The 25470-nt window shown below is 35.9% G+C and overlaps 2 protein-coding genes across 10 annotated transcripts in view; one reads left to right on the forward strand and one right to left on the reverse strand.

Annotated features, from left to right (window-relative positions):
* Window positions 1-887: 887 nt before the first annotated feature.
* On the forward strand, window positions 888-7963 carry ETFRF1 (electron transfer flavoprotein regulatory factor 1). Of its 5 annotated transcripts, none has more exons than XM_040234584.1 (4): window positions 888-985; window positions 1134-1288; window positions 6879-6966; window positions 7045-7963. In XM_040234584.1, the coding sequence occupies exons 3-4, from the start codon at window positions 6916-6918 to the stop codon at window positions 7264-7266; spliced, it is 273 nt and encodes a 90-aa protein (XP_040090518.1). In that variant the 5' UTR covers window positions 888-985; window positions 1134-1288; window positions 6879-6915; the 3' UTR covers window positions 7267-7963. The 5 variants fall into 5 exon arrangements, with proteins under 5 accessions (XP_040090518.1, XP_040090520.1, XP_040090517.1 ...); XM_040234583.1 differs by having other exon boundaries at window positions 902-989; XM_040234585.1 differs by having other exon boundaries at window positions 918-1046.
* Window positions 7964-8332: 369 nt separating this feature from the next.
* The window catches only part of KRAS (KRAS proto-oncogene, GTPase), a 41845-nt gene continuing 24707 nt past the window's right edge, over window positions 8333-25470 (reverse strand). For 2 of the 5 annotated variants that reach the window (XM_040234580.1, XM_040234577.1), the window contains exons 5-6: window positions 17629-17752; window positions 8333-12824 (exon numbers count right to left, since the gene is read on the reverse strand). In XM_040234580.1, coding sequence (XP_040090514.1) covers window positions 17633-17752 — 120 coding nt within the window. In that variant the 3' untranslated portion in view covers window positions 8333-12824; window positions 17629-17632. Of the gene's footprint in view, window positions 12825-17406; window positions 17408-17628; window positions 17753-25470 lie in introns of all 5 variants that reach the window. The other 3 variants (XM_040234579.1, XM_040234578.1, XM_040234582.1) reach the window with 2 other exon arrangements.

A 25470-nucleotide genomic window follows, 5' to 3' on the forward strand; every position in this document is an offset into this window, starting at 1 on the left:
CAGTCGTGTCTGACTCTGTGCGACCCCATAGACGGCAGCCCACCAGGCTCCCCCGCCCCTGGGATTCTCCAGGCAAGAACACTGGAGTGGGTTGCCATTTCTTTCTCCAATGCATGCAAGTGAAAAGTGAAAGTGAAGTAGCTCAGTCGTGCCTGACTCTTAGCGACTCCGTGGACTGCAGCCTACCAGGCTTCTCCGTCCATGGGATTTTCCAGGCAAGAGTACTGGAGTGGGGTGCCATTGCCTTCTCCGAGAGTACACTGCAGCAGCTTTCAATTAATTGCTGAGGCAGAAAAAAAAAAAAAAAAAAAATAATGCTTTCCCACAAAGCTGAAATTAAAAAAAAAAAAAAAAGCACTTTCACAGGAATGTCTATCACTACTAGGAGTAACTAAATTGAGACGAATATCTGAATTTAGCAGCAGCTGGAGATTAAAACATCATCTGATCTGATTAAAATACCACAAACTGGCCATTCCCCGTTTGCAGAAACAGGTCTGGACTCTCTCTCCGGGCCATCAGACCCCGAATGGAAGGCCATACTTCAGGAGAGGTCCATCCCCGCTAAGGATATGGGGTCTTCCCTAAACTGACTCGCTCTCCTCTAATAAAATATGACAGGCCCTTGCCACATCATTTAACACAGCGCAGGAGCATCAATGATCGCCCCTTGACCCTGCTCCCCTACGTTCCCTGCTCACCATGTTGAGGCGTACACGACCTTGGTAGTCGGCCAAGTGAGATCTCTGGGTTGTGTGGACAAACGCTCCCGCGTTGTCAGGACGACAAGCCCCGCCCACTGGCGCCCAGGGCAGCTGCGGAGAGCCCCGCGTCTGAGTTCGCGCAGTCGCGCTGGGGTTTTTCCGGACGGTGCCCTACCGACTTCCCTGACAGGTTGCTCCGCCCCACTACTGCCGCCCGCCTTGGTCGACGGCCTCCGGCGTTGGAGCTGAGGGTTGCGTTTACGGCTGCGGCGTGCCGGAAAGTGCGTGAGTGCCGCGCCGGGGCGTCTTGTTTTGTTTTCCGGATGCTTGAGTCTGGAGGCGGTATCCACTGGGAGAGGACCGGCAGGTGTAGGAAAAGGGCTTGTGTGCGTCTTCCGACGTTGACGGCCCCTCTCCCTATTTCCCTAGATTTGCTGGGGCGAATCTTTCTTTGCGGATTTCGAGAAGGAAGGGGGCCGCCGACTACGCGACTGGGTCAAGTGGCTGACACCGGGTCGGCTTCCTGGGCCGCCACCGCTTAGACCAGCGTGGGGCTGGGCTCAATTGGCAGTTTAGAAAAAGAGGTAAATAAATTGGCTCTCAGAGGGTTGTTTATTTTTAAATGACCTTCAGATTATTCTCCTTGCACCTGTTTATTTCCTGAGCCATCAAGGTATATGCTGTTTTGGGGGTTTGTTTTTTGTTTTTTTAAGAGGCGGTCTAAGCAAGAACTGGAACTAATCTGAAGCAGTTCCTGGGTAACATTCCTTACTAGTGGAGGTCTCAAAGACCCAGCAAGACGCGCTAAATTCTGTGCCCAGAGTCAAGGTCACAGTGTACTAACCGGTAGCACAACCCTTCGAATGTCGGTCTACCAACATGAAGAAACTCTGGCAGCTTAGACCAACAGGAAAACTAGAAGAAATTAAGACTGAGAAATTAACCTTCCAAAGCGTATCTGAATTCCGTATGAATTTAGATCTAAACCCCGTTTAGGCTTAAACCCCATTTTAGCTTGACAAGACATGAAATGCTTTAAAATTCTTGCCACCGTTTCTCATCTCTGATTGTAATTTTATGTCCACACAACCCAGTCTCTCTTGCAATTTCATTGACCAAAGGTATTATTAAATAAGTATTTCTGACTGAGCTAGTCGTTATAGGTTAAAGTTTCTCCTGCAGAAATCCAGATTGTTTCATAGCTATGACATTTCACCTTCACATCCTTGGTAGCAAAATTAAAAATGTCTTAATGTCGACTTGATATACAGTTCTGAAGCTGGTATGGAACTAAGCTTTTACGTTTTTCAGTCAAACTAATGTTTATGATTACAGGACTTCAGTCAGCTCTGATGGGAGTAAGGAAGTGTGAATGGTAATCACAAATAATTTTGATATCGTGGGATTTCAGGGGAGAGACTTGCTCCAGTTCTCCTTCCACCAAATTCCCCCCAGGGAGGAGGATTTGCTATGGATGTGCTAGAACATGCTGGACTGTGTTCTAGGGTACTGCTCTGCTATGAGATTATACCAGTGGGCTTACTTAGTTCTCTACTAGTCTTACAACCTGCAAGAATAAGAAGGCCCATTTCCTCTGTTCACTTTTACCTCCAGACAGGTGCAGTTCCTAGCCCCTCTGAACATACATGACCGTCTTCCAACTCACTTTTATAATCTGGCTTCTAGGTAGGCCTCAACCAAGCAAAATACCAGCTTTGGGGGCAAAATCTCTTGCCACCTGCCTCTCGGATTACATATCCTTTGGTGCTGGCAAGTGTGTTGGGATAAATGTTAGTGTGAAGCTTTTGGGGCTTAACTACTTTGGGGAAATGTGCTCCATCTGAGTCAAATCTGAACTTCATGGGGAAGAGTGATCAGTAATAGCTCTGGGCACCATGATGTTGTTGTTTAGTCACTAAGTCATGTCTTACTCTTTCGCAACCCCATGGACTGTAGCCCCCCATGCTCCTTTGTCCCTGGGATTTCCCAGACGAGAATACTGAAGTTGGTTACCATTGCCTTCTCACTTAACCCGATACTGGAGTTGGTTAAGTCTTGGCCCACAAGTCACTGGGAAAGAGCTATCAATGTGGATTGTATGCCCACCTCCATCCAGGTTTCTTAGAATGATAGGGAACTTCTCACAGTCCCTAACTCTCATTTGGCTCTTTATAAAAACAGTAACTTCCATGACTTTATGCAGGGTTAAGGAGCAGCCCCAGGTCCCTGCTGCATTTAAATTGTTCACCAGTTCACCTGAAGAAACCTGTTTCTTCTAAAGGCTAAACTTAAATGCCTGAAGGTCAGTATGCAGTAATAAAACATTTCCTTAACTCATAAAAATTAATATATCAAGGAATGGGACAAATGTATCTTGGTCACAGCAGCTACTTTTTTGCCTGGCAGGTCCTTTTTTATGCATAATTTGTTAAAAAAAAACAGCTAAAGATAATTTAAGCCACATTTCTAAAAGCTTTTACAAATTATGAATTAAATAGAGCTATGCTCTTTGCCAGGAATTAAACAGGCTGTAATTTCTGATTTGAAATTACATCTAATGTAGATTTAATTTACAATTATTTTAAAAGCAGAAGGTTCTTCCTTAAGTGTCATTTTCAGTAAGATTAAAACACACAAAAAATGGCTCTCAGAAAAATGTTTTAAAAATGGAATTAGTTGTTGCTGTACCCGGTTAGATAGACCCATCTAATTTCACTCCTGAAAGCACTAAATCTTTAGTAAGCCATTTAAAAAGTAAATTAGACTAATAGAGGAGGAGATGACAACAGTAAAACTTTGGAAGCTGCAAGACAGATGACTTGTCACCTAGCACACTTGCAAAGCCCAATTTATACTGCATAATTCTCAAAAAGGCCCTGCAACAGGGCCATTGGAGTTGGAAATGAAGAATGAAGTAAATCAGAGAGGATGAAGTGAAAACTATTTGAGAAACACCTCTAAGTGCATGCCTCACTCTCAGAAGACTAGAGGTTTATTTCTGGACAGAATCAATCTATGGTGTGGAGGTGTCCTCAGTGCGAATCACACTGGGAGCAGGTTAGGTGTATTTGAATATACATGATGCTGAATGCAAGGCCCTGAGTCGTTTTCCACTTAATTTAGTAAATCCTCAGAAGATTGGAAGACTCTTAACTGGGGAATCTGACCAGCCCAGGAGGAACAGACTAAGATAACATCAGAGGTTCCCCAATAAAGGGCCCAATTAGATCACCCTCAGTGAAGCCCTGGAGAAGACAATGGCAACCCACTCCAGTACTCTTGCCTGGGAAATCCCATGGATGGAGGAGCCTGGTAGGCTGCAGTCCATGGGGTCGCTAAGAGTCAGGCACGACTGAGCTACTTCACTTTCACTTTTCACTTGCATGCATTGGAGAAGGAAATGGCAACCCACTCCAGTGTTCTTGCCTGGAGAATCCCAGGGACGGGGGAGCCTGGTGGGCTGCTGTCTATGGGATCGCAGAGTCGGACACGACTGAAGCGACTCAGCAGCAGCAGTAGCAGTGAAGCCCCAAAGTCTCTAAGCTGCAACCTCTAAGCAGATCTTCTAAAGGGTTTTTTGTGTTTTGTTTTTTTTTTAAAGGACTACCATTTATGTAGGAAAGTTCAAGTGATAACACACAAAAGCAGAAAAATAGCACTTTGGAGGAAAACAAGAAAGTTAATATTAATCAACTCTGATGTTCTGATACGTTGTATACTTGTCACTGTGAACTCAAATCACTAGTAAATAGGGGATGCAGACAGTTATTAACAACATGTAAGCAGTGTTGGGTCCTATATATTTCTTTCCCTAAGAAAGAAAAGCCACAGAAGCAGATCTATAAACTTCAGCAAGAAAAGGTCTTCACTTAGTTGCTATACTGGCAGCAGAAGCCTTTCAAGTATATTTGTAAAAAAAAAAAAAAAGTTAGGGCTTCCTCCCCAGAGAGGTATACAACTGTTGACCTGGTTACAGGTTGAATCCCCTACTGACCAGCCTTGTGGTTTAGATGTCTACTTTCACATGCACTTCAGTATCTCCCAGCCCTACTCTTAGCATTCTGCCAGCATGTCTACACTACTTTTAAACAGTTTTACTAACGTGTAATTGACACACAAAAGCTACACTTGTTAAGTATAAATACAATTTGATAAATTTGACTCATACCTACACCTATGAAACCTCACCACAATCATGATGATAAAACCATCATCCCCAGGGATTTCCTCCTGTCTCCTGTGATCCCTTCCTGGTCTCCAGCCCTCTACTCCTACTGGTAAACTTCATCTATCTCTGTGGTATCCTCCAGCAATGCTGAGAGCAATCTGAGTGGCTCAGATCAGCTCTCCAGGTACCAATTTATGTTTTTTTTAATTGGTGCTCTGTTTACAGCTGCAGAGGATTTGAGTGGTATGTCTCAAACTTCTCCCCACCCCCACCCCCATAAGCTCTGTTACTTTTAATGTTTTTGCAAGATGAAAGGTTTTTCTGGATGACATATACTTATGTCTCACAGTACCTCCCACAAAATGCTAACTTAAAAGGAAAAAAAGTAACTGTGGAGAGTCCTGACAAACACCACCTTAACCAAGTGATCAAAACTAACCTCAGCCATAACGGAACAGACTAGAATTGTGTCCACATAATAGAATGCAATGCAATAAAGCATGTCTAATGTTTCTGCTCAAACTATGTAAGCTGAATCTAGCCATAAATTAACATCAAAACAAGACATATTTCTACAAAATTAATGGCCTGTGATCCTCACAGATGTCAAGTTTATGAAAATCAAGGAAACTCAAAGGAATTCTTTCAGATTGAAGGCTAGACACATGGAAATTAAATGCAATGTGTAATCAGTGTAGATTGGATTCTTTTGCTACAAAGGGCAAAACTCAGGGTTGTGGATTCAATGGTAGTAATGTAGCAGTGCTTGTTAATTTCCCGATTCTGATGGTGGTTTTGTGCTGTAAGAAAACGTCCTTGTTCATAGAAAGTACCTCAAACTGTTGTCCAGTATGGCAGCAATTAAGCCACTGGTACTTTAAACATGTCTGGCATAATACTTCTTAAATTTTTGGATAAAAATGATACATTATTAAAATAGAGCTGTTTTATTTTTCAATAAGGACTATCAAAAATTACATGGGTGGCCTGCACTGTATTTCTTTTGGCACTACAAAGTATTCAGGCTGATTTGGTATCATGTTAGCAACTTATCCTCAAATAGTTCAGGGAAAAATGTTATTAGTACTGAGTTGCAGCTTTTCTGAAAGACTGAAGTTATTTTAAAATAAAAATTTGTTAATGAGGGATATAAAAAGGTATGTTATTTTAGATTAATGGGCAAATGGGCGTTATGAAATTTTAAGGTTATAAATGGCATTGACATGCATTTGGGGCCTATCACAAACTAAATGTTTATAATGTACAATTTTAGGAGTTAACCCCCACAACCATCACAAGTATTGGGAATTATTTTCTGTTTAGGCTGTGATGGTGCCTCTCACTAGCAGCACAAAGTACACATGAAGATTAAGCTTATCTATCCCACTGGATGTTGCCTGCTCCTCATGTACCCCCTTTATGGGTTCTTCACTTGGTCTCTTCATCACTGATCCTCCTGCCCATTTGCCATTAACTGTGAACCTGCCTGACTCTCACATCTGTTTGTCCTACTCTTTAGCCTTTCTTGGGAAGGCACGCTTGATTTGGTCAGGCCTCTTCCCAGTGTCCTGGAAACAGTTCGAGCCTTGCCTTGAGAGCAGGGCAGACAGTTCCCCCTCTGAAAAGAAAAGAGGCTCGGAAAGATTAAGCAACCTGTACAACACTCAGCTGGCATTCCAAATCTACTTCTAATTCATTTCGCTTTATAAGAGGAGGTCCACCTGCTTATCTAGCTATGATGATCTGCTTTCTCTAATTGTTCTGTTTCCTTCACAGAGCTTACCACAATTCATAATGATCTTTTATGTCCCTCAGGAGAGGCTAATTCTGTGATAGCAGCTATCTTACCTGACATGTTCACAGCTGCATCCCACTGCCTGGAACATAAAAGTGCACAGTCAACTTTTATTGAATGGCAAAAAAAAAAGGGTACCAGTTTACCAGTGGGTAAAATCTTTTTTAAGACTACAATGCAGTTATTTGTAAAAATTTTTCTTTTTCTTTAGGTATATTACATATAAAAGTGGATATTTTCCATGACAAATGAAAATGGCCAGTTCTTTAAGAGGAGAAGTATTGAATCTTTATAAGAATGTAAGTAAGTATATTGCCAGTTTTGTAAATGTTATATGACATAGATTGTTTAGAAATATATAATCTTTCTTTTTTAAGCTGCTGTATCTTGGACGAGACTATCCAAAAGGAGCAGACTATTTCAAAAGGCGTCTGAAGAATGTTTTCCTTAAAAACAAAGATGTGAAGGACCCAGAGAAGATCAAAGAACTTATTGAACGGGGCAAATTTGTAATGAAAGAATTAGAAGCATTATACTTCCTTAGGAAATACAGAGCTATGAAACAACGCTATTATTCAGATACCAACAAAACTAAATGATCAGTATTACTATCATTTGACTGAAGATCAGTGCCAGCTGTTTATGTACCAGCTATGACAAAAATAACTTTAAAGTGTCAAGATGTACATTGTGTTAAAAATACCTGAGCCGCCTTACTAAACTAAAACAGGTTTCAACTTCTATTGCTTTATCAGCAACCTTTATGCTCAATTTTTATATAACAACTAATGTTAAATGTCAATTTTATAGTAATTTAGCTATATAATGTTGCCAACTACTTATTAAAAATTGATGAGCACCCAATTTTGAATGAAAATATAATGTACTTAAGTTTTAATGAAAAATTTGCCAATTATTCTTAGCCCATTTCTGCATTTTACTGAGAAGCGAATGCCGTTTAATGTACACTTAAGCAGAATAATTTCTTGCAAAGTTTATTTCCCTTAACTTTTAAAGGAGCTCATTTTTGACCCCATTTGAAACATTAACAGCACATATCCAGTGTTCACTGCAAAAGAAGTAGCATCTGGTAATGATTTAAGTGCAGTTAGTAGAACTAATATGTATAGAGTTAAGAACCTGAAACAGCCTACCAGTGACTGGCATTACATAATATGCCTATTTATTTATTTCCAGTATTAATTTTGCAATTGGATGCCTTTGGGCCTTAAAACAAATCACCTGTTGTATATCAATTACCTTCTTCAATAAAAAGTAATGATTTATGTTATTCTATTCTTTTGTCATAAAGGCAGATTTGGTTTGCATCCACTTCTAAATGAGTTAATACAGCATAGGACCTAAACCTAACATGGTTTTAAGCAAACACTTAAACTTATCTTACACAATGTTCACAGCACCTTACACAAATAAAAAACATCTAGCTTATGAGCTAAAGAAAAGATATACTAATATACTATAGCATCTTTTGCTTATAAACTATCCTGTATCATTTGTGGGGATAATGTTTCAAATTTCCCTGGCAATCATCCCAGTGGTTAGGAGTTGGCACTTTCACTGCTGTGGACCCAGGCTGGGGTCAAGGAACTAAGATCCCACAAGTCGTGCAGCACAGCCAAAAAAAAAAAAAAAAAGTACACACTATGATAGTCACCATAACTATTTTTATTACATTACAATAATTAGGAGCAGTACAGTTCATGACAAAAATATTACAAATTTCAGATCACTTCACAGCACATACTCCTATAAACATTTAAAAGTTAATTTTAATTAAAAGAGTGGTCATTTTAAATTTAATGTTTGATATGACCAACATTCCTAGGTCAGCGCAACCGAACGATGGAAAACAACTGGATCACACTGCATATGTCCCACAAAAAGAAAGCACAATGTACAAAATGTGCATGTTTCAGTTTACACTATACAAAAATAGTTAAAATACATTCCAGGTAAACATGTTACATTAAGAAAGAGTACTAGTAAGAAATTGGCACTCAAAGGAAAACTGCAAAAGTATTTTCAACATGAAAACACAAGACAGTGGAATTGGAAACTTTTGAATAAAACATTACATAACCCATTTAGCTCTATAGGGAAGGGGACCGTCTATAATTGACATTTCTGTAGGTAATAACTTTTTTTTCATAAATTCATCTAAAATTGCCTATTATCATCCCAAACAGGCACTTAAAACTATTGAAACAAGTATTACTAGTTATGACTCATCTTTAGGAACTGATGTGAATCTATCTCTAGAAAGAAAGAAATTTCATTTTCTGAAGGAATTTACAGCTACCAGTTATATGCTGTTCAATTTCTCAATGCAGATTTCATGCTACCCAATATCAACAACAAAGTTATTAAATATAAATTCAGCTTTAAAGTTACTAATGGGTTGTTTAAAATCATTAATACAAAATAATCAATAAATTATTACTTTTTGACAGATGGAAAGGGCAGGTAGTTTTTACTGCCTACAAAGAAACCTAAATGTGTATATGTTTAGGAAAAATGGTTAGGAAAAAAAAAATCACTGGAATACAAATGAGATGAACTTGTGCAAACTGCAACTTAACATGCCTCACAAAGTTTCCATATATTTTAGGACAAAATTGTGCAATGGTGGCCAAGATTTTGATAACCTATAAAAGTTAGATTCTAATTCCTATGCAGTGTGACTCAGTTAAAATAGAGCCTAGAATTCCTAAGTGGAGATACTCACTCAAATTTTACTACATACTTCTGCTACATTCTTCCACAATCGTTAATGTCTAAAACTATGTAATTTAGCAATTTTTTTCAACTTCAACAAGGATTTTTATCTTTAAGGCTGTAATTAGATAACATTTATGTTATTTCTAGGATTATCTCTCCCCTTTTAAAATCTCTACAAAAACAAACATTTTATTAAACCATTCAAAATTCACATAATAAAGGATAATTACCACTGCCATAAAAAAGTTGCCCAGCTACATCAAAAATTCAAGAGTCCTAAAAATCATCTCAGTTATACACTGCAATTCCTGAAGTATGGCCATTTCTTTCTCTTGTTTAGAAACAAGAGGAGGTACTAAAGCAAGTCTTAACTCCCTACCTAATGTTCCAAAAGCCTGTAGTTTAATACAGCATCTCAGAAACCGTATTCATTTTTACATAGAAGTTTCCTTTTCTGTGAATTAGCTCAGGCATCTGTTTATTTTTACCCAGAAGAAACAACTTTTAGAATTCAATATTTAATTTTTAACATCTATTATAATTACTTACACAAAGAGACCATACTACACACAGGGGGATTTTAACATTATGTGACATACAACTTAATTTGTACTATAACTGTGTCTCAACAGAATCACATAATTATGCCAAATTTAAAAAAATAATCAAATTTACTCCTTTAAAACACTGAAGTAAACTGATTTAATTAAAAAAGAGCTTGACTAAACAGCTACATTGGAATAAGAGCAAAACAATTATTTTAGAACTGGAAGAAACTAAGCTTAGAGACCAAATCATTTTTTTGCAGAATTACAATATGCATTATGTTGTATCTGGGTCATGTGTCAGATGCCTCACTGATATACAGACCCTCTAGAATATAAACACTACTTAAGGACAGGCCTTATGTCCCATGTTTGGGTACTCTTAATATCCCCAGTGCCTTGGGCAGTGCCTGGCATCTAGCAGGCACTCAAATATTTGCTGAATAAATGACTTCTGCTAAAGAGTAAGACATGAATTAAATTTGAAAGTATCTTTCATGGTAAGATTTTAGTTTTTAAAAAAATGGAATGTATCACTATTAGCAGAGCTAGTCCTAGTAAATTACATAAGGAATTCTCTCAGCACTACTTTTATTAAATTCTCCTTTCACGGGATAGGGTTCTAACTATTCATAGCAGGTATGAAAACTCCTACTTTATCACTGATGGACCAGGCAGCAAAGAGATGATGTTCAGAGGATCAAAATTAAATTGTTACAGCCACAACCTGAAAATTAGCTATTAGGTCAAATCCCATTATAGTTCCTGTCAGATTATGTTAAGCCTGAGGAATTTTACACTATAGGACATTTTGATATGATTTGATGGGAGGCCATCATGGAGATATCCAAAGCAGCAATAAATCTTGAGATCAGAGAAATGAGAAATATTATAAGAAAAAACATCAAGTCATGGGACATAGAGAAGGGTAAGGTAGGCAGGCAAGACAACACTAATATGGGAAAAGTCCTGGAAGCAGAGAACGATATTTAAAAATAAACTTCACCTCTTGCACAATTTTGCCTAAGACTGGCACTGAAGATGATAACACAGGTAAAAAGTTACAGATGGTGCTGAGACTGACAAATAGGTGTATCCTTATGTAAACTGAATGTAAATCACATAGTTATAAAGCTAGATACAGCCTTTGAGATGACTTCTTTAAAAATGAAGAAATGGCTAGTAAGTGATTTGTCCAAAATCAAAGACACATAACTTAGAATCTAAGTCAACTTCCTCCTTCTCCAGTGATACTTTCACCTCAACACACTATCTCAGTTCAAATATTTTAAAATAAGTTAACATCTTAAATTCATTCAAAGAATCATTTTGTTAGCATTACTTTATCTACTGTATGTATAAGCATTAGATATTCTTAATAATGGACCAGACTGTACTGAAGTGTTTACGAAATGTTACTTTAGCCAGAGTTAAAGAGAATTAGCCAATACTCAAGATTTTGACATTTTTTCATTTTATCATTTAAAAAAAATTAAAATCTTGCCACCTCACCTAAAATCTCATTTAAAATGTGTGTGTTTTTTTTTAAGTTCTGTTTTTTTGTTGTTTTTTTTTTGTTTTAAAAAAGTGATGTTCCTGAGTAGGACTATGACATAATGAGAATGTACCTTGCTGAGCTATTCAGTCTCTCTGCAAGTCCCTGTTTTTGACCAACCAAGGCATGGCAACAATGCAAGACCACAGGGATGCAGTCCACACTGAAACTCTCCATGTAGCTTAAAGGTTCACACAAGGCCCAGCTTTGCCACCGTGGTCTCTGTAACACCTACCAAGCTAACTGGCCCAAATAATATTTTATATCACTACCAGTAGAATTAAAACTACTTTCAAAGATTGAAGTTCAAGAAAAAGATTTATGCTAAGAAAGAGCAATCTGACACAGGGAGACTATGTAATTCCTATGAGAATTCTTTATACATGTTAAAATTTTTTTAATTATTACAAAAATTTAAAGCATGTAAATATAGTCCCAAAATGCTTGTTCTAATCCTCAATACCTACTGGGTCTGCCTTAACATAAAAAGCTATTCAGAGCATTATAGGAATTTACCTAATGTGGAAAGTAAGTGGCCTTTTAATATTTTCCATTGCCTTGTATTTTTTTCCATTTTTTTCCCTTTTTATAGAAAAAATATAGTATTTTGGGGAACGTGACCATTTGACAAATAGCAGTGGAAAGAAGAAAACCTTTGTGAACAGTGTAACTTTACATTCATTAAGGGTAACTGAAACTATAGGACAATGATACCTACAAGATGAAACTACAGGAAGCCCATAAATTCATGTTCCCTCGATGTTTCAGTAAAACCAATCATGAAATCTCAACTGAAGTTATAATTAGTAATTAATCCATGTGTGTGACTAGATAAAACAATACAATAGGGATGATTTGAAAGCCTCATTAATTTGTTTCACACTAAAGTTCACAATTGATAAGAAAAATAGGAAGTAATCAACTGCATGCACCAAAAACCCCAAGACGGAAATCTCGGGTGTTCAGTTTCTTTTTCACAGGCATTGCTAGTTCAAAAACCAAAATGCAGGGAATACTGGCACTTAGAGGAAAAAAGTTTCCACTGTCATTTAAAAATAAGCATTCAAGATAAAAGCTAACAGTATGGATGGAGCAGAAAGAAAATTAGATAATGCTAAAACAAGTGCTAATAATTTAGTGTAATATACAAAAATTACCACTTTTACTTAAGTATGCCTTAAGAAAAAAGTACAAATTGTATTTACATAATTATACACTTTGTCTTTGACTTCTTTTTCTTCTTTTTACCATCTTTGCTCATCTTTTCTTTATGTTTTCGAATTTCTCGAACTAATGTATAGAAGGCATCGTCAACACCCTGAAACATATAACAAGTATTAAAACGTGAATATATATGATAGTTTGAGGTATACAGAAAACAGAAAGGATGTATTACTAGTGGAAATACTGAGAAAGAATAAGAATACTTAACATTTCTCTTTAGACATATATATATCAGATTTTTCAGGATTCTTAAGTGTCTTCAAGGATATTTTGGTAACATTATAGGAACACTGATATTCACAAAAGGCAATGAAATCAATGGCAAAGAATCCTACATACAGTTAGGTATTAACACATGACTTCCTGAGAACTTAATTTGCTACCAGTTTTTCCATATTGGCATATCTCTGTCACCAAAATCCAAATGTATTTGTGTATATATGTGAATATATATTTATACTTAATTATCCCTAAGTTTCTAGACATTTGATATAAGCCATGCCAGTATATACTACTTTTATAATTATTTCACTATATTTGAGCTCTGGTTCAATATTATTTAAATCCATTTAGATTTAAATAATTATCATGAAGTATAGAGTATCAGAATATATTACTTTCAGTTTTATTAAGGCATTAGTTTCAATTCACATACTTGTGAGAAGAAAATTTAAAATGACCACAAGACACGCTACTCTGAAAAATGTAATGCTTCTATTGGAGAAATGAGCTAGATGATTTAAATGGTGGTGAAGGCCACTGATTTGGAGATGTTTCATTATATTTCTAATATCTGTTTAGTATATGAAGTATTCAGAAGTTTGTCATATAAAGTCAAATGCTGTTATCTTCAAAGAAATTGCCATTTGGTCATTTTGGTAATCTTGTTTTGATCAAAGTAAGGTACCCAAATCACTAATGGCTGAAAGTGATTTTGAGTCAAAATAATTTTCACCCTAACCATTCATACAGAACATGAAAAATACCACTCAAACTGGTAATAGGACAGCTGATTTTAACCCTGCAATCCTGAATGGTACAAGATCTACACCTAAGTCAATTCTTACCCTACCCCTATTAAAAGCAAATTAAACACACAAGCAAAATAAAAATTAAAGAAAAAGTACGATCTTGTATTTAAAATATGTATTTTAAAATCTGTTCAACTGAAGAGTACTGTGCTGTGCTTAGTCACTCAGTCGGGTCTTGACTCTGCAACCCCATGAACTGTAGCCCGCCAGGCTCCTCCTCTGTCATGGGGATTCTCCAGGCAAGAATACTGAAGTGGGTTGCCATGCCCTCCTTCAGGGGATCTTCCTTATCTAGGGATTGAACCCAGGTCTGCTGCATTGCGGGTGGATTCTTTACCATCTGAGCAACCAGGGAAGCCCAAGAATACTGTAGTTGGGTAGCCTATCCCTTCTCCAGGGGATCTTCCTGACTCAAGAATCAAACCAGGGTCTCCTGCATTGCAGGTGGATTCTTTACCAGCTGAGCTACCAGGGAAGCCCCAGTAACTGTCATCAAATGCCTGTTAACTTAATGATGTTTTCAAAACTAGACACTAGAGGGAGTCTCAGGAACAAATACACAACAAAGTTGTATAAATCAAGCCACTTTAAGAACAATAAAAACTGGCTTTTTACTCATTTTAACCACTTCTGTCGAATATGAACAGAAACACATTCATTATTTTATCTTGAAAATAACTGAAAATTTAACAGATATTTCTCTTTTATGCATTACTAAGATCTTCTACAATTAATATTTCAATAACTAAATTAATTCTGGGCATTTTCATGCAAGTTACATTTAACTGATTTTCACAACATTTTATCTAAAATTTATAAAAGTATTACCAATGTTTTTAAAGAATTAAACAGAGTGGGAATGAAAGGCTCGCTCACATTTAAACAACAGTAGTGGTATAAAACCCAGCATTATTGATTTGAACACTAGTGAGCAGAAGTTCCCAGTGAAGCCCCCAAACTTCACTTGATGTTCCCCACCTACTGATACCATTACTGATACAACATATGCTTCTGCTTCACCCACAGGAGAGAGGAAAAGCAGGTGGACAGCTCATCAGCAATACAATCATGGCTTCATTTATATAAACCTTCATGTTAACACATAAAGAGCAAAAAACTTCCAATGACACAATAAAGAATAATTATCTTCTTATAAACAATACCAACCCTGACTAATTTATAAACATAAACTATTAGAATGGGATGGAATTTAAGAGAGGATCTATTCTAACTCCCTTGCCCTTCACAAATTCCCTTTGATCACACATCCTTATGTAGTCTACTTCAACAGTTTTTATAATGAAAAACATCAATGTGTTCAAGTAGACAAAATGAAAAACCATGAGACAGATACAGAGAAGACATACCCTAAGGTGAAAACAATATATAAGTATTTAGGAGACAAGGGAGAATTTGATTACATTACCTTCTTCTGAGATTCTGACAAATACTTTAGTTTATATTGGACTGAACTCTTTCTATAATCTTATTAATTTTAATGATTAGTAAAATATTAAAATTGATCAAAACAGGGCAATGGATGCCTTTTGTTTATGTGGGAACTAATCATTCTCATATACATGTAAAGAAGACAAAACAGGATACCACTAGGGTTATTTTGTTCAAACCCATCATTTTAGGACTAAGAAAAACTAACTTGCATATATTTATCACTGTCAAATTAATTTTGTAAAAATATCTTTGTTTAAAAAATTTAGGTATTACCAAGTACAATTTTTTCCTTATATAAAATGCTATTCATGATCACTGAAAAAGACTCATCATGCCCAACAATTTGACATTTACACTACGTCACTGAAATAGTTTGCACAAATTTGAGATTTTAGAAAAGTATACACTTTCATCTGTTTCAAATAAAAACTGAAGCATAAAGCTTATTTTATTCTAAATAGTTCCACTTTAAAAATCATCTAATAATAACAGAGCAGGAAGAAAAAAGACTAGCACTTAACTCTGGTCATAAATGCTGTTATTTCAGAAGTTTTACTTTTCAGATTGCATCCCAATGCTGGGTTTTATCACTTCTAAATTAAATATTATTTTGTACAGTGATGCTCAAAAAATATTAAGAGTTCATAAATCTCAATAAAAATTAATGCCAGTCATTAATTTTGCTTTGTTTCTTCATCTGAGTTTAGTTCGTAACATAACACATAGTATCTTTGGAACTTAATCTACTATTCCTAAGTATATTTTTGGAGATACATTATTTCAGACCTTCAACTCATACAAAGAACACCAACCTTTAGTTTAATCAGCACAATAAATGATATCCTCCAATTTTATTTCATGTTCTCACAGAACATTATATATTGAAAATAATATGCATCAAAACCTTAAGCTTTGGCATGAACTTTATGGCATCTATTGAGGGAAATATTTTCTAAGGAAAACCAAGTTTAATATGGGTTGGTCTAGAAAGGAAATTGAGAAATTCCACTCAATAAATCCGGGCAGCTCCTGTGTGCCAGGAACCTCATTAGGCCACAGACATACAAAGATTAGAAATATGAGATTCCAGCTCTCTAAAATTCTTACTGTATAGAAATCAAACATAGGTTATGTCACTTTAACACAGAAAGTGTGTAACAGTTAAGAGCAATAAACTGGGAATACACAAGAAGGGCATTATACCCAGTCTAGTGGTGGTTTAAAGAAGATTCTTAGAGAACAGATTAGACAAGCATGAAAGTGTGTTAACTAGTAAAACTAGGGGGTAAGAACAGTAGCATTCCAAACAAGAGCAACAGCCAAGACTTAAGGGAAGGTAAGAAATAACATAGTGCTGATTTACATGAGGACAAAAAAAGTTCAGTCAAGGAGTTTTTTAGAGATAAAACCAAAGGTGAGAGGGGAAGGAAGGTGTTAAGGAGCCATATATATTCTATGAAACCTTTTAAGTATATCTCACTGGTTGCACTGTGAATGAAGGCAGCAAAAGGTAAACCAAGAGGTTTCAACAATCCCAGCAAGAAATGATAGAAGTCTGAACTAATGATGTGATGAAGTTAGAATGTGGGCTTCCCTAGTGGCTCAATGGTCAAGAATCTGCCTGCCAGTGCTGGAGATGGAGGTTTTATCCCTGATCCAGAACATTCAACATGTCATGGAGCAACTAAGCCCATGGTGCCGCAGCTATCAAGCCTGTGCTCTAGAGCCCAACAGCGGCAATTACTGAGCCCACGTGCATTACGTACTGAAGCCCATGTGCCCTAGAGCCCATGCTCTGCAACAAGAGAAGCAACAACAATGAGAAGCCCATGCACTGCGACTGGACAGTAGCCCCTGCTCACCGCAAAGAGAGAAAAGCTTGTGTGCAGCAATGAAGACCCAGCACAGCCAAAAATAAATAAATGTAAAAAAAAGTTAGAGGGTAACATCATAATAGAAATTTGTGGTTGCCTCCAAATGGATGTGAAAAGTAGGGAGTCATCCCAAGACTCCCAGGTTTCTCACTTGGGTAAAGAAATGATGCTGATGTCACTACATTAAGAGAGCAGAGACAGAATAAGTACCTGCCTGTGGAATGTCCAAAAGAAAACATACTCTGTAAGAGTGATCCTCTCCCACCTTCTGGGCCACTCGACTCTGCTATATGATCCGGCATATTTTGTCTCTCAAGACCCTGACAAATGTAGAATAGTCTATAGCCATCAAAATCTGCCTCAATTATAATTAATACCCATTAGATTAAAAATAAATGTATTGACTGTGGAAGCAAACTACACGTTTATTTTTGTAATACTTCAAATTAGAATCCCACACCAAGGTAGATCTCATGTGGTTGCTACTTTGTTAGCTATGAAAAACATATGCTTTCTGCCAAAATTAATATGCTGAACTTACCAGATTACATTACAATGCATTTTTTAATTTTCACACAGCCAGGAGTCTTTTCTTCTTTGCTGATTTTTTTCAATCTGTATTGTCGGATCTCTCTCACCAATGTATAAAAAGCATCCTCCACTCTCTGCATTGTAAAACACAACTTCTTTAAAGTCTGTTTCATTGGTAATAATAATTTATTGGGATAGCCATGTGCAAGAAATTTGAAATTTTGAGCTTTACTTGAGCATTTTCTTTTTTCAAACAGACATCAGACTGTTTGAATAGAACTGGGGATTCAGTATTAAAATAGGGCATAAATTGTGATTTGTTCTTTGAAGTCAAGTTTTGTTTTGTAATGGGATAAGAATTTTTTTTATTTAAATTAGGAAGTACATGTTTTATTAGTACCTGTATATCAGTTAATGCAATCATTTTAGTTTGTCACAGAATTAATCAAAGTCTAAACTGAAGTTAGATTTAAATTATTTCTTTGACTTAGGGAAAACAAGTTATTTTTGTACCACTGATCCCCACCCCTGCTCTGAGTCAGGAGTGGGGAGAAAAATGGTATAAAAGGGATAGTCAGACCTTTGTTTAAACACACACACACATACATGCACACAACAACCTCAAAATATAGCTGGGTCAAGAGACTGGAATCACAAGTTCTATCTTCAATTGCAACTGTCTAGTCAATTTCTAGAGCCCACAAATGGAACCGAGACTGGGACTTTTGTGGATTGAGAACTGCACTATTTAAATAAAAATGCTAAATGAGGGCTATTTACCATAAAATGAAAATATTTTTAATCGTTTAAAAAATACAAAATAGTAGCAATATAATTTTGTATCCGTATTACAAGTCTTAAAAAATAATTTTTAGAACAATACCCAATGTCCTGGCTTCATATCTTCTAATTTACACACTCTGAAGGAGCCAAGGGGACTTCTTCTGCTTAAGGATATGGTGAGAAAGCTACAACAACAAACACAATCATATATGCCCATATGGAGATGTTTTATGTCTTTTCTAGTCTAGAAAATTAGACAGTAGCCAAGAGGACAAAATGTTTAGATTAACTGTACTGTTAGTTTGTCCAGAAGAATGTAACCACCAAAGTAGAAGCTTACATCTAAAAAAAGAAATATTAATTTCTTAAAAGTATTAAGAATACTTAAAAGTATTTTCTTAAAATATTAAAAATATCTTAAAATTTTCTTTAAAGTATATTCTCAAAAATATTAAGAATTCTTTAGTTATTTCTAAAAAGAAATACTAACACAAACATTAACCTACATAGGGCTTCCCAGGCGGCACTAATGGTAATGGTAAAGAATCCGTCTACCAATGCAGGAGACCTAAAAGACACGGGTTCAATCCCTGGGCTGGGAAGATCCCCTGGAGAAGGAATGGCAACCCACTCCAGTTTTCTGGCCTGGAGAATCCCATGGACAGAGGACCCTGGCAGGCTACAGTCCATGGGGTCTCAAAGAGTCAGATATGACTGATGCGACTTAAGCATGCATTAATTTACATGTGGTACAAATTAACTTAAAAGACATATGTTCCATTCTTCTAAAAGAAAGATGTGTTTTTAAAATGTTAGTGGTTCATTTTACCGTATATATTTTTTAAACTTAATCTGTTCTTTCAATTTTAAGATAGAATTACTCACTATGGGAAGTGGCATATTTAAGTCTCTGCAATTGGTAACACCAGTCTTTCTATAAACCAAATGTGACCGAATGGACCCAGCATCTAAAAAGCTAATTTGTACCAAAAATATGATTTGCAGTTTTAAATTCAGTCAAGCACAGAGAATCAGCCATTTAAGTATTAACTTAAGTAAACCAACAGCTAAAGTTTAACCTTAGCATACATACATCATCACACATCCAATGCTTACATCAGTTAAGGAAAAGAAAAGGGGCATCTCAATTTTTATAGCAATATTAATGCTTACAAATCTTTAGACTGTATTAAGAACTGCTTCAGTGGAACTCAGTAATTTATCTTTGAAGTAAAACTTTAATTTAAAATTCATAAAATTAAGTTTTAGTTAAGTAGAGATTTAAATAATGTTAATTATATATTAAAATGTACCTCTGAAGTTATTGTGTCAACTTGTGATATAAAAATCTGTATACTTTTAATGAAATCAACTAGGTAACTAAGCCAACTACAAAATAAAAATTCCAACTATTTTCTGAAATCATTAAATATGTTGGTACTTTAAATGAGACAGCCACATGTACCCATATATAAAATTTTTAATATTTTGTATTTATCACTACTGTCTAAGAGGAGAGGGTCTGTTTTTAAGAAATTACTATTCTCATTATTATATAAATAAGGTATTAAAAGAGCTTTAGTAATACATATAAAATATAAAGCCTGTGCTGACACTTAAGATATCTTCACAAATGATTCTCTTTTCAATTTGAAAATTAATGCAAGAAATTTCAAATATATGTATATACAAATAAAACAAACCAAGTAAAGCTCATATTTTTAAGAATAAAAACTCTCTCCTGTTTAAAAAAGAAGGTATAAGGTCAATGTACAAGTACTGAAATATTCTATGATGGAGGAAAAAAACAGGGTTTTGTTGCTCTACTAATTTAGCAGAAGCAAATTTTGATTGTAATTTATTTCTAAAACTAGTTTGAATGTGTCTGCTTTTTAAGTATGCACATCCCATCACCAATATCAGAATATATGATTTTTGTTTCCAGCAATGCAGAGAGAGAGTTGGAAGCCAATAATTAAAAAGAACTATACTACCCGCCACCAAGAATTCAGTATCAGGACCTCAGAGGCTAATTAACAACACCAAGAAATAGTTATTCCAGAATGACTTTTTCATTTCTCATCTTTACTAATAGAAAATTTAAATTAGATATTAAAGAATCTGTTATTTACCATATTTTCTCAGACTTAAATTACTTATTTCTTGATAATATGCTTTAAAGTCATACTGACATGAAGAGAACATTACTGATCCTTATATGTACCTTAAACCACTGGCACAAAACACTGGTTTCATATTCCAGAATTTGTAGGTAATTTTAAAAGATTAAGCACAGCCAAAACAGATGTTTGATACCTACTATGGCTAGTTGCTAAGGTCTTAACCAGCACACAATGATTTATTCTTGAGACTATGGCTTGTTGCCGCAAAATACTCATCTTCAGATCTCACTGATTAAACAACTGAGACACAAGTGCGTACTGTAGTAGCAAAAGTGCATGTATCTATGTATGTAAATTTAAAATAAGTTTTTAAAGATATATTTGTACATTTTCTTAAATCAAGAGATTTGACATTACTTTCACCTCAGTCATTATCTGAAAACATACTGTGGAGACTATGGAAATACAGCACTTCAGTACAGGAGAAAGAACTGTTAACCACATCATTCTGTATCCTGGTGCCTGTAATGCTTTCACTAACCAATTCAATTTTAAACAAGTACTTGTTCCAGTTGAACAGTTTACTACCTGCCAAAACTCTTTCAATGAAATAACACTTCAAATACCTGAACTGTAGACAGATGCAAGAATACTAGCCTTCCTGTGCTGTTGTTCAGTCATTAAGTTCTGTCCAATTCTTTGCAACCCCATGGACTGCAGCACACCAGGCTCCCCTGCCCTTCACTATCTCCTGGAGTTTGCTCAAGTTCATGTCCATTGAGTCAGTGATACCATCCAACCATCTCATCCTCTGCCACCCCTCTTCTAGCCTTCTTGGGGGAGAGCAATGGGAAGAACAAGATGTATTCTAAAAAGCAACTCTGCATCGCTGAATTGGAAAGAAACCTTGCCGAATGATAACCCACCTCAGGAACTGCTGCTTCAGAGGCTATGCTATGCATTGGTGCACAGCAGGTCCTCGGTTAATTGTTTTGTCTAGTTTTAAAAAGCCTCTTGATGAAAGTGAAAGTGGAGAGTGAAAAAGTTGGCTTAAAGCTCAACATTCAGAAAACGAAGATCATGGCATCTGGTCCCATCACTTCATGGGAAATAGATGGGGAAACAGTGGAAACAGTGTCAGACTTTATTTTGGGGGGCTCCAAAATCACTGCAGATGGTGGCTGCAGCCATGAAATTAAAAGACGCTTACTCCTTGGAAGAAAAGTTATGACCAACCTAGATAGCATATTCAAAAGCAGAGATATTACTTTGCCGACTAAGGTCCGCCTAGTCAAGGCTATGGTTTTCCAAGTAGTCATGTATGAATGTGAGTTGGACTGTGAAGAAGGCTGAGCGCCGAAGAATTGATGCTTTTGAACTGTGGTGTTGGAGAAGACTCTTGAGAGTCCCTTAGACTGCAAGGAGATCCAACCAGTCCATTCTGAAGGAGATCAGCCCTGGGGTTTCTTTGGAAGGAATGATGCTAAAGCTGAAACTCCAGTACTTTGGACACCTCATGTGAAGAGTTGACTGATTGGAAAAGACTCTGATGCTGGGAGGGATTGGGGGCAGGAGGAGAAGGGGACGACCCAGGATGAGATGGCTGGATGGCATCACGGACTCAATGGACGTGAGTCTGCGTGAACTCTGGGAGTTGGTGATGGACAGGGAGGCCTGGCGTGCTGCGATTCATGGGGTCGCAAAGAGTCAGACATGACTGAGTGACTGAACTGAACTGAACTCATAAAAAGCAATATTCGAAATAGCAATCTTTTGTACACAACCCCAACTACTGCTAAACAGAGAAATGTGGCACATAAGAATATTTTTTGATTGGTTTGCTTTGTTAAAACAGTTTGATCATAAGCTTTCTTTAACGGAGGTCTCCCAACAACTAAATTTATGTATCTAGAAATTAACAACAACAAAACAGAAAATTATTGTTTCTAATTAAAAATTTTTTTCTTTAATTTAAAACATTTTTAAGTTCATAAAACAAATTTTCACATTATGCACAAATTGAGACCTCCAGAAAGCAAAAAAGCTGAATCAGAAGTAACAGATACTCAGAGAATTCTGCTTTTATCATCCATTTTCCTGAATGCTCCCCACTTTTGATTTTAGCAGACTGGAAAACACACTGCTGATTACCATGGTGTCAACAATTTGGTTTCAACAGCCTTTGTGAACACTGCCATGCACTGCCCAAAGAGGCCAGAGAAATGTCATCTAGACAGCAGACTTTATTATACACTTGGAACACAGGGACCGGATGCAGCCTAACTGCAGAAACAAAAACTTCTTTGGCCTTTCAGATGTGGACTAAAATGATAGCTGAAAACTAAATTTTATAAAAATATAATAGAATTGTATCTTAGCCATAAAAATGGGCTTTTTAAAATAAGAAACTAATTAAGTTGGTAAAATATATAGTCTTCAACCCTTACCTTAAAAATACTAGAGTAAAACTCCTACTCCTCTTTCACAGAATATGTATATTTTACTTTAAAATTACTAATGTTAGCCTATAAAATTTAAGTTGAAAGTCTGACCTAACTTCTCATGTCTGGTCAAAGAATACAGTTCCCTAGATAATCAACAATCAGCAGAGTACAACCCACAAGCCCAATGCAGCCACAGCCTATATTTTTGTACTGCCCACAAGCTGACTGATTTTTGCACTTTTAAAGAGCTGTAAGAAAAAAAAAAAAAAGGCAACAGATATCACTTGGGGCCCAAAAGCCTAAGTATTTATCATCTGACCCTCTGCAGAAAAAGCTTGCCAGCCCCTGACTTTTATCTATAAAAGCTCTAAATGCATGTCCTGTTCCTACTAACTTGAATACAACTTTCTCTTGTTTTGTGTTTTAAGTTCATGCTCAAGACCAAAACAGGGCATGAAACAAGTAGCTGCTGATAAACTACAATGAGGATATGCATATTCATTTTGCTCAAATAATAAATAATAGGAGATGAATATCAAAACGTTCTGCAGAAAATAGGGCTTCAAATTTTCACAAAAACTGGAGATGTAAATTAAAATTTATAAAAATTTACATATTTCATTTTCTCAATTACTTGGAATAGTTAATTCAAGTCTTCTAAGAGCATGCAAATATCAAATTAATTTCAACAGAAAGAAATGAATTAACTTTTGAGAGACAAATCAACAAGTCCATATAATACAGAAATAAAAGATCAGAAACTAAATATCGAAGTTGTAGTTTAGCACCATAAATTACATAACCAGATCAATAAAAGAGAATATAAATATAAGAAAAGCTGAGGGCTAGAAGGTTAAGGAATAAAGTACAAGTATTTCTTTGTAATATATCACTGTATATTTTAATTCGATGATCCATAAAAATGTCTACAAAACAAATTCAGGTTAATCCACTAGGTATCACATACCAACATTACCTTCCCTACCCCTCCCTCCACAAAAACCAGTATAAAACCTAAAAATCTATTTTAAAAGGAAACCAGGTAGTTTTCCGATTAGTTATGAATGCTGTGGTGTATTAAAGTATTAATGTCAAACACTAAGAATCAGTATTACTTCTGAGGTAGTAACCATACAACAAGGAAAGAAGACACAACTATTTTAGGCTCTTATATCAAATAAGAGTGGAGGGTAACACTGCAGAAGTAACAAGACTTCTTTTTCTGTCCTTTATTACCTTTCCACTCCAGATGTGGTCCATGTACCAAAGTCAGCATCACTTGAGAGCTTGTTAAAAATGCAGAATAACAGCTTCCAATCTAGACCCTAATTCTAATTCAGAATTAGAATCTGGATTTGAATAAGAAGCCCACTTGATTCTTATGCATATTAAAGTATGAGAAGTACAGCTTTATTTGCAGCCCTTTACAACATCAGGCAAAGTCTCTTATTAGGCTTTTTCTTTCCTTTGTAATGTCTCCCAATCTAAAATATTTATTTTTAAAGTTATATATAATATAAGTTAATAAAATGTTAATGGTAAAATCTAGGTAGCAGGTTTGCAAATGCTTTCAGTAAAAATCCTTCAATTTTATATCTGAAAAATGTTCATATGAAAGTGGGAGAAAAAGTTAAATGTTATAATCATGCTTTCTGAGTACTTCCTAACCGAAATCCAGGATTAGTCAGAGAAGACCAGTACAAAGATGGTAAAAATCAAACCTCTTCCTAGTCTTTGGGACTTGGGAATGCTATGAATAAAATCTTAATTCTTCAAAAGTAAAATGAAGTAATGTATATACCAAGTATTTCTGTAACTTATAAATCAGGTTTTAGAATGAAATAACCTATATTACAGTTAAAAACTATAGTAATTCAGCTTTTAATTCCAAATGAAGACTTAAAATAGAATTTTTTTTTTCACTGTGTACCAAATTTGTACAACTAGAAAGTGGTACATATAATCTTCCACCAGGGAAGCAGACATATATATACTAGCTGAGTAATGGTTTACTTTTAAAATTTTTATCCCTTTACAAAATTCAGTGAAAGATCTAGAAGATGTTTTTATAAGTTTAACCATGTAATGAGTTTTCATCAATTTTCTTAACTTCTAGCATGATAAAGTTAAATTCCATGAGATTGGTTTTTCGGGCCATAATCAGACAAGGCCCCAAACAAATGTTCACCTTGTATGGAACATACCAGTATTCCATCATAACATTATATATTCCTTTCTAGGAATTTATTTATTCTATATGTTAAACTCTTATTTCACACAAGGAGGTTAAATCATATCAATTAATTTTACCTAGGGAAAAAGTTACTTTTAAAATAAAGATAATTTTTGAAACAAAATTCAGGATCAATCTGGTGGTGGTGGTGTTTTTTTCAGAACAACACAGTAAATGAATAACTGAGAATTCCTATTTGCTTTCTAAATATTCTCCTGCCTTAATAAAAACTTCCCTGAAAAACAAATATGTCCTTTGAATGAATATTC

The sequence above is a fragment of the Oryx dammah genome, unplaced genomic scaffold (genome assembly GCF_014754425.2).
Source record: "Oryx dammah isolate SB20612 unplaced genomic scaffold, SCBI_Odam_1.1 HiC_scaffold_29, whole genome shotgun sequence".
NCBI lineage: Eukaryota > Metazoa > Chordata > Mammalia > Artiodactyla > Bovidae > Oryx > Oryx dammah.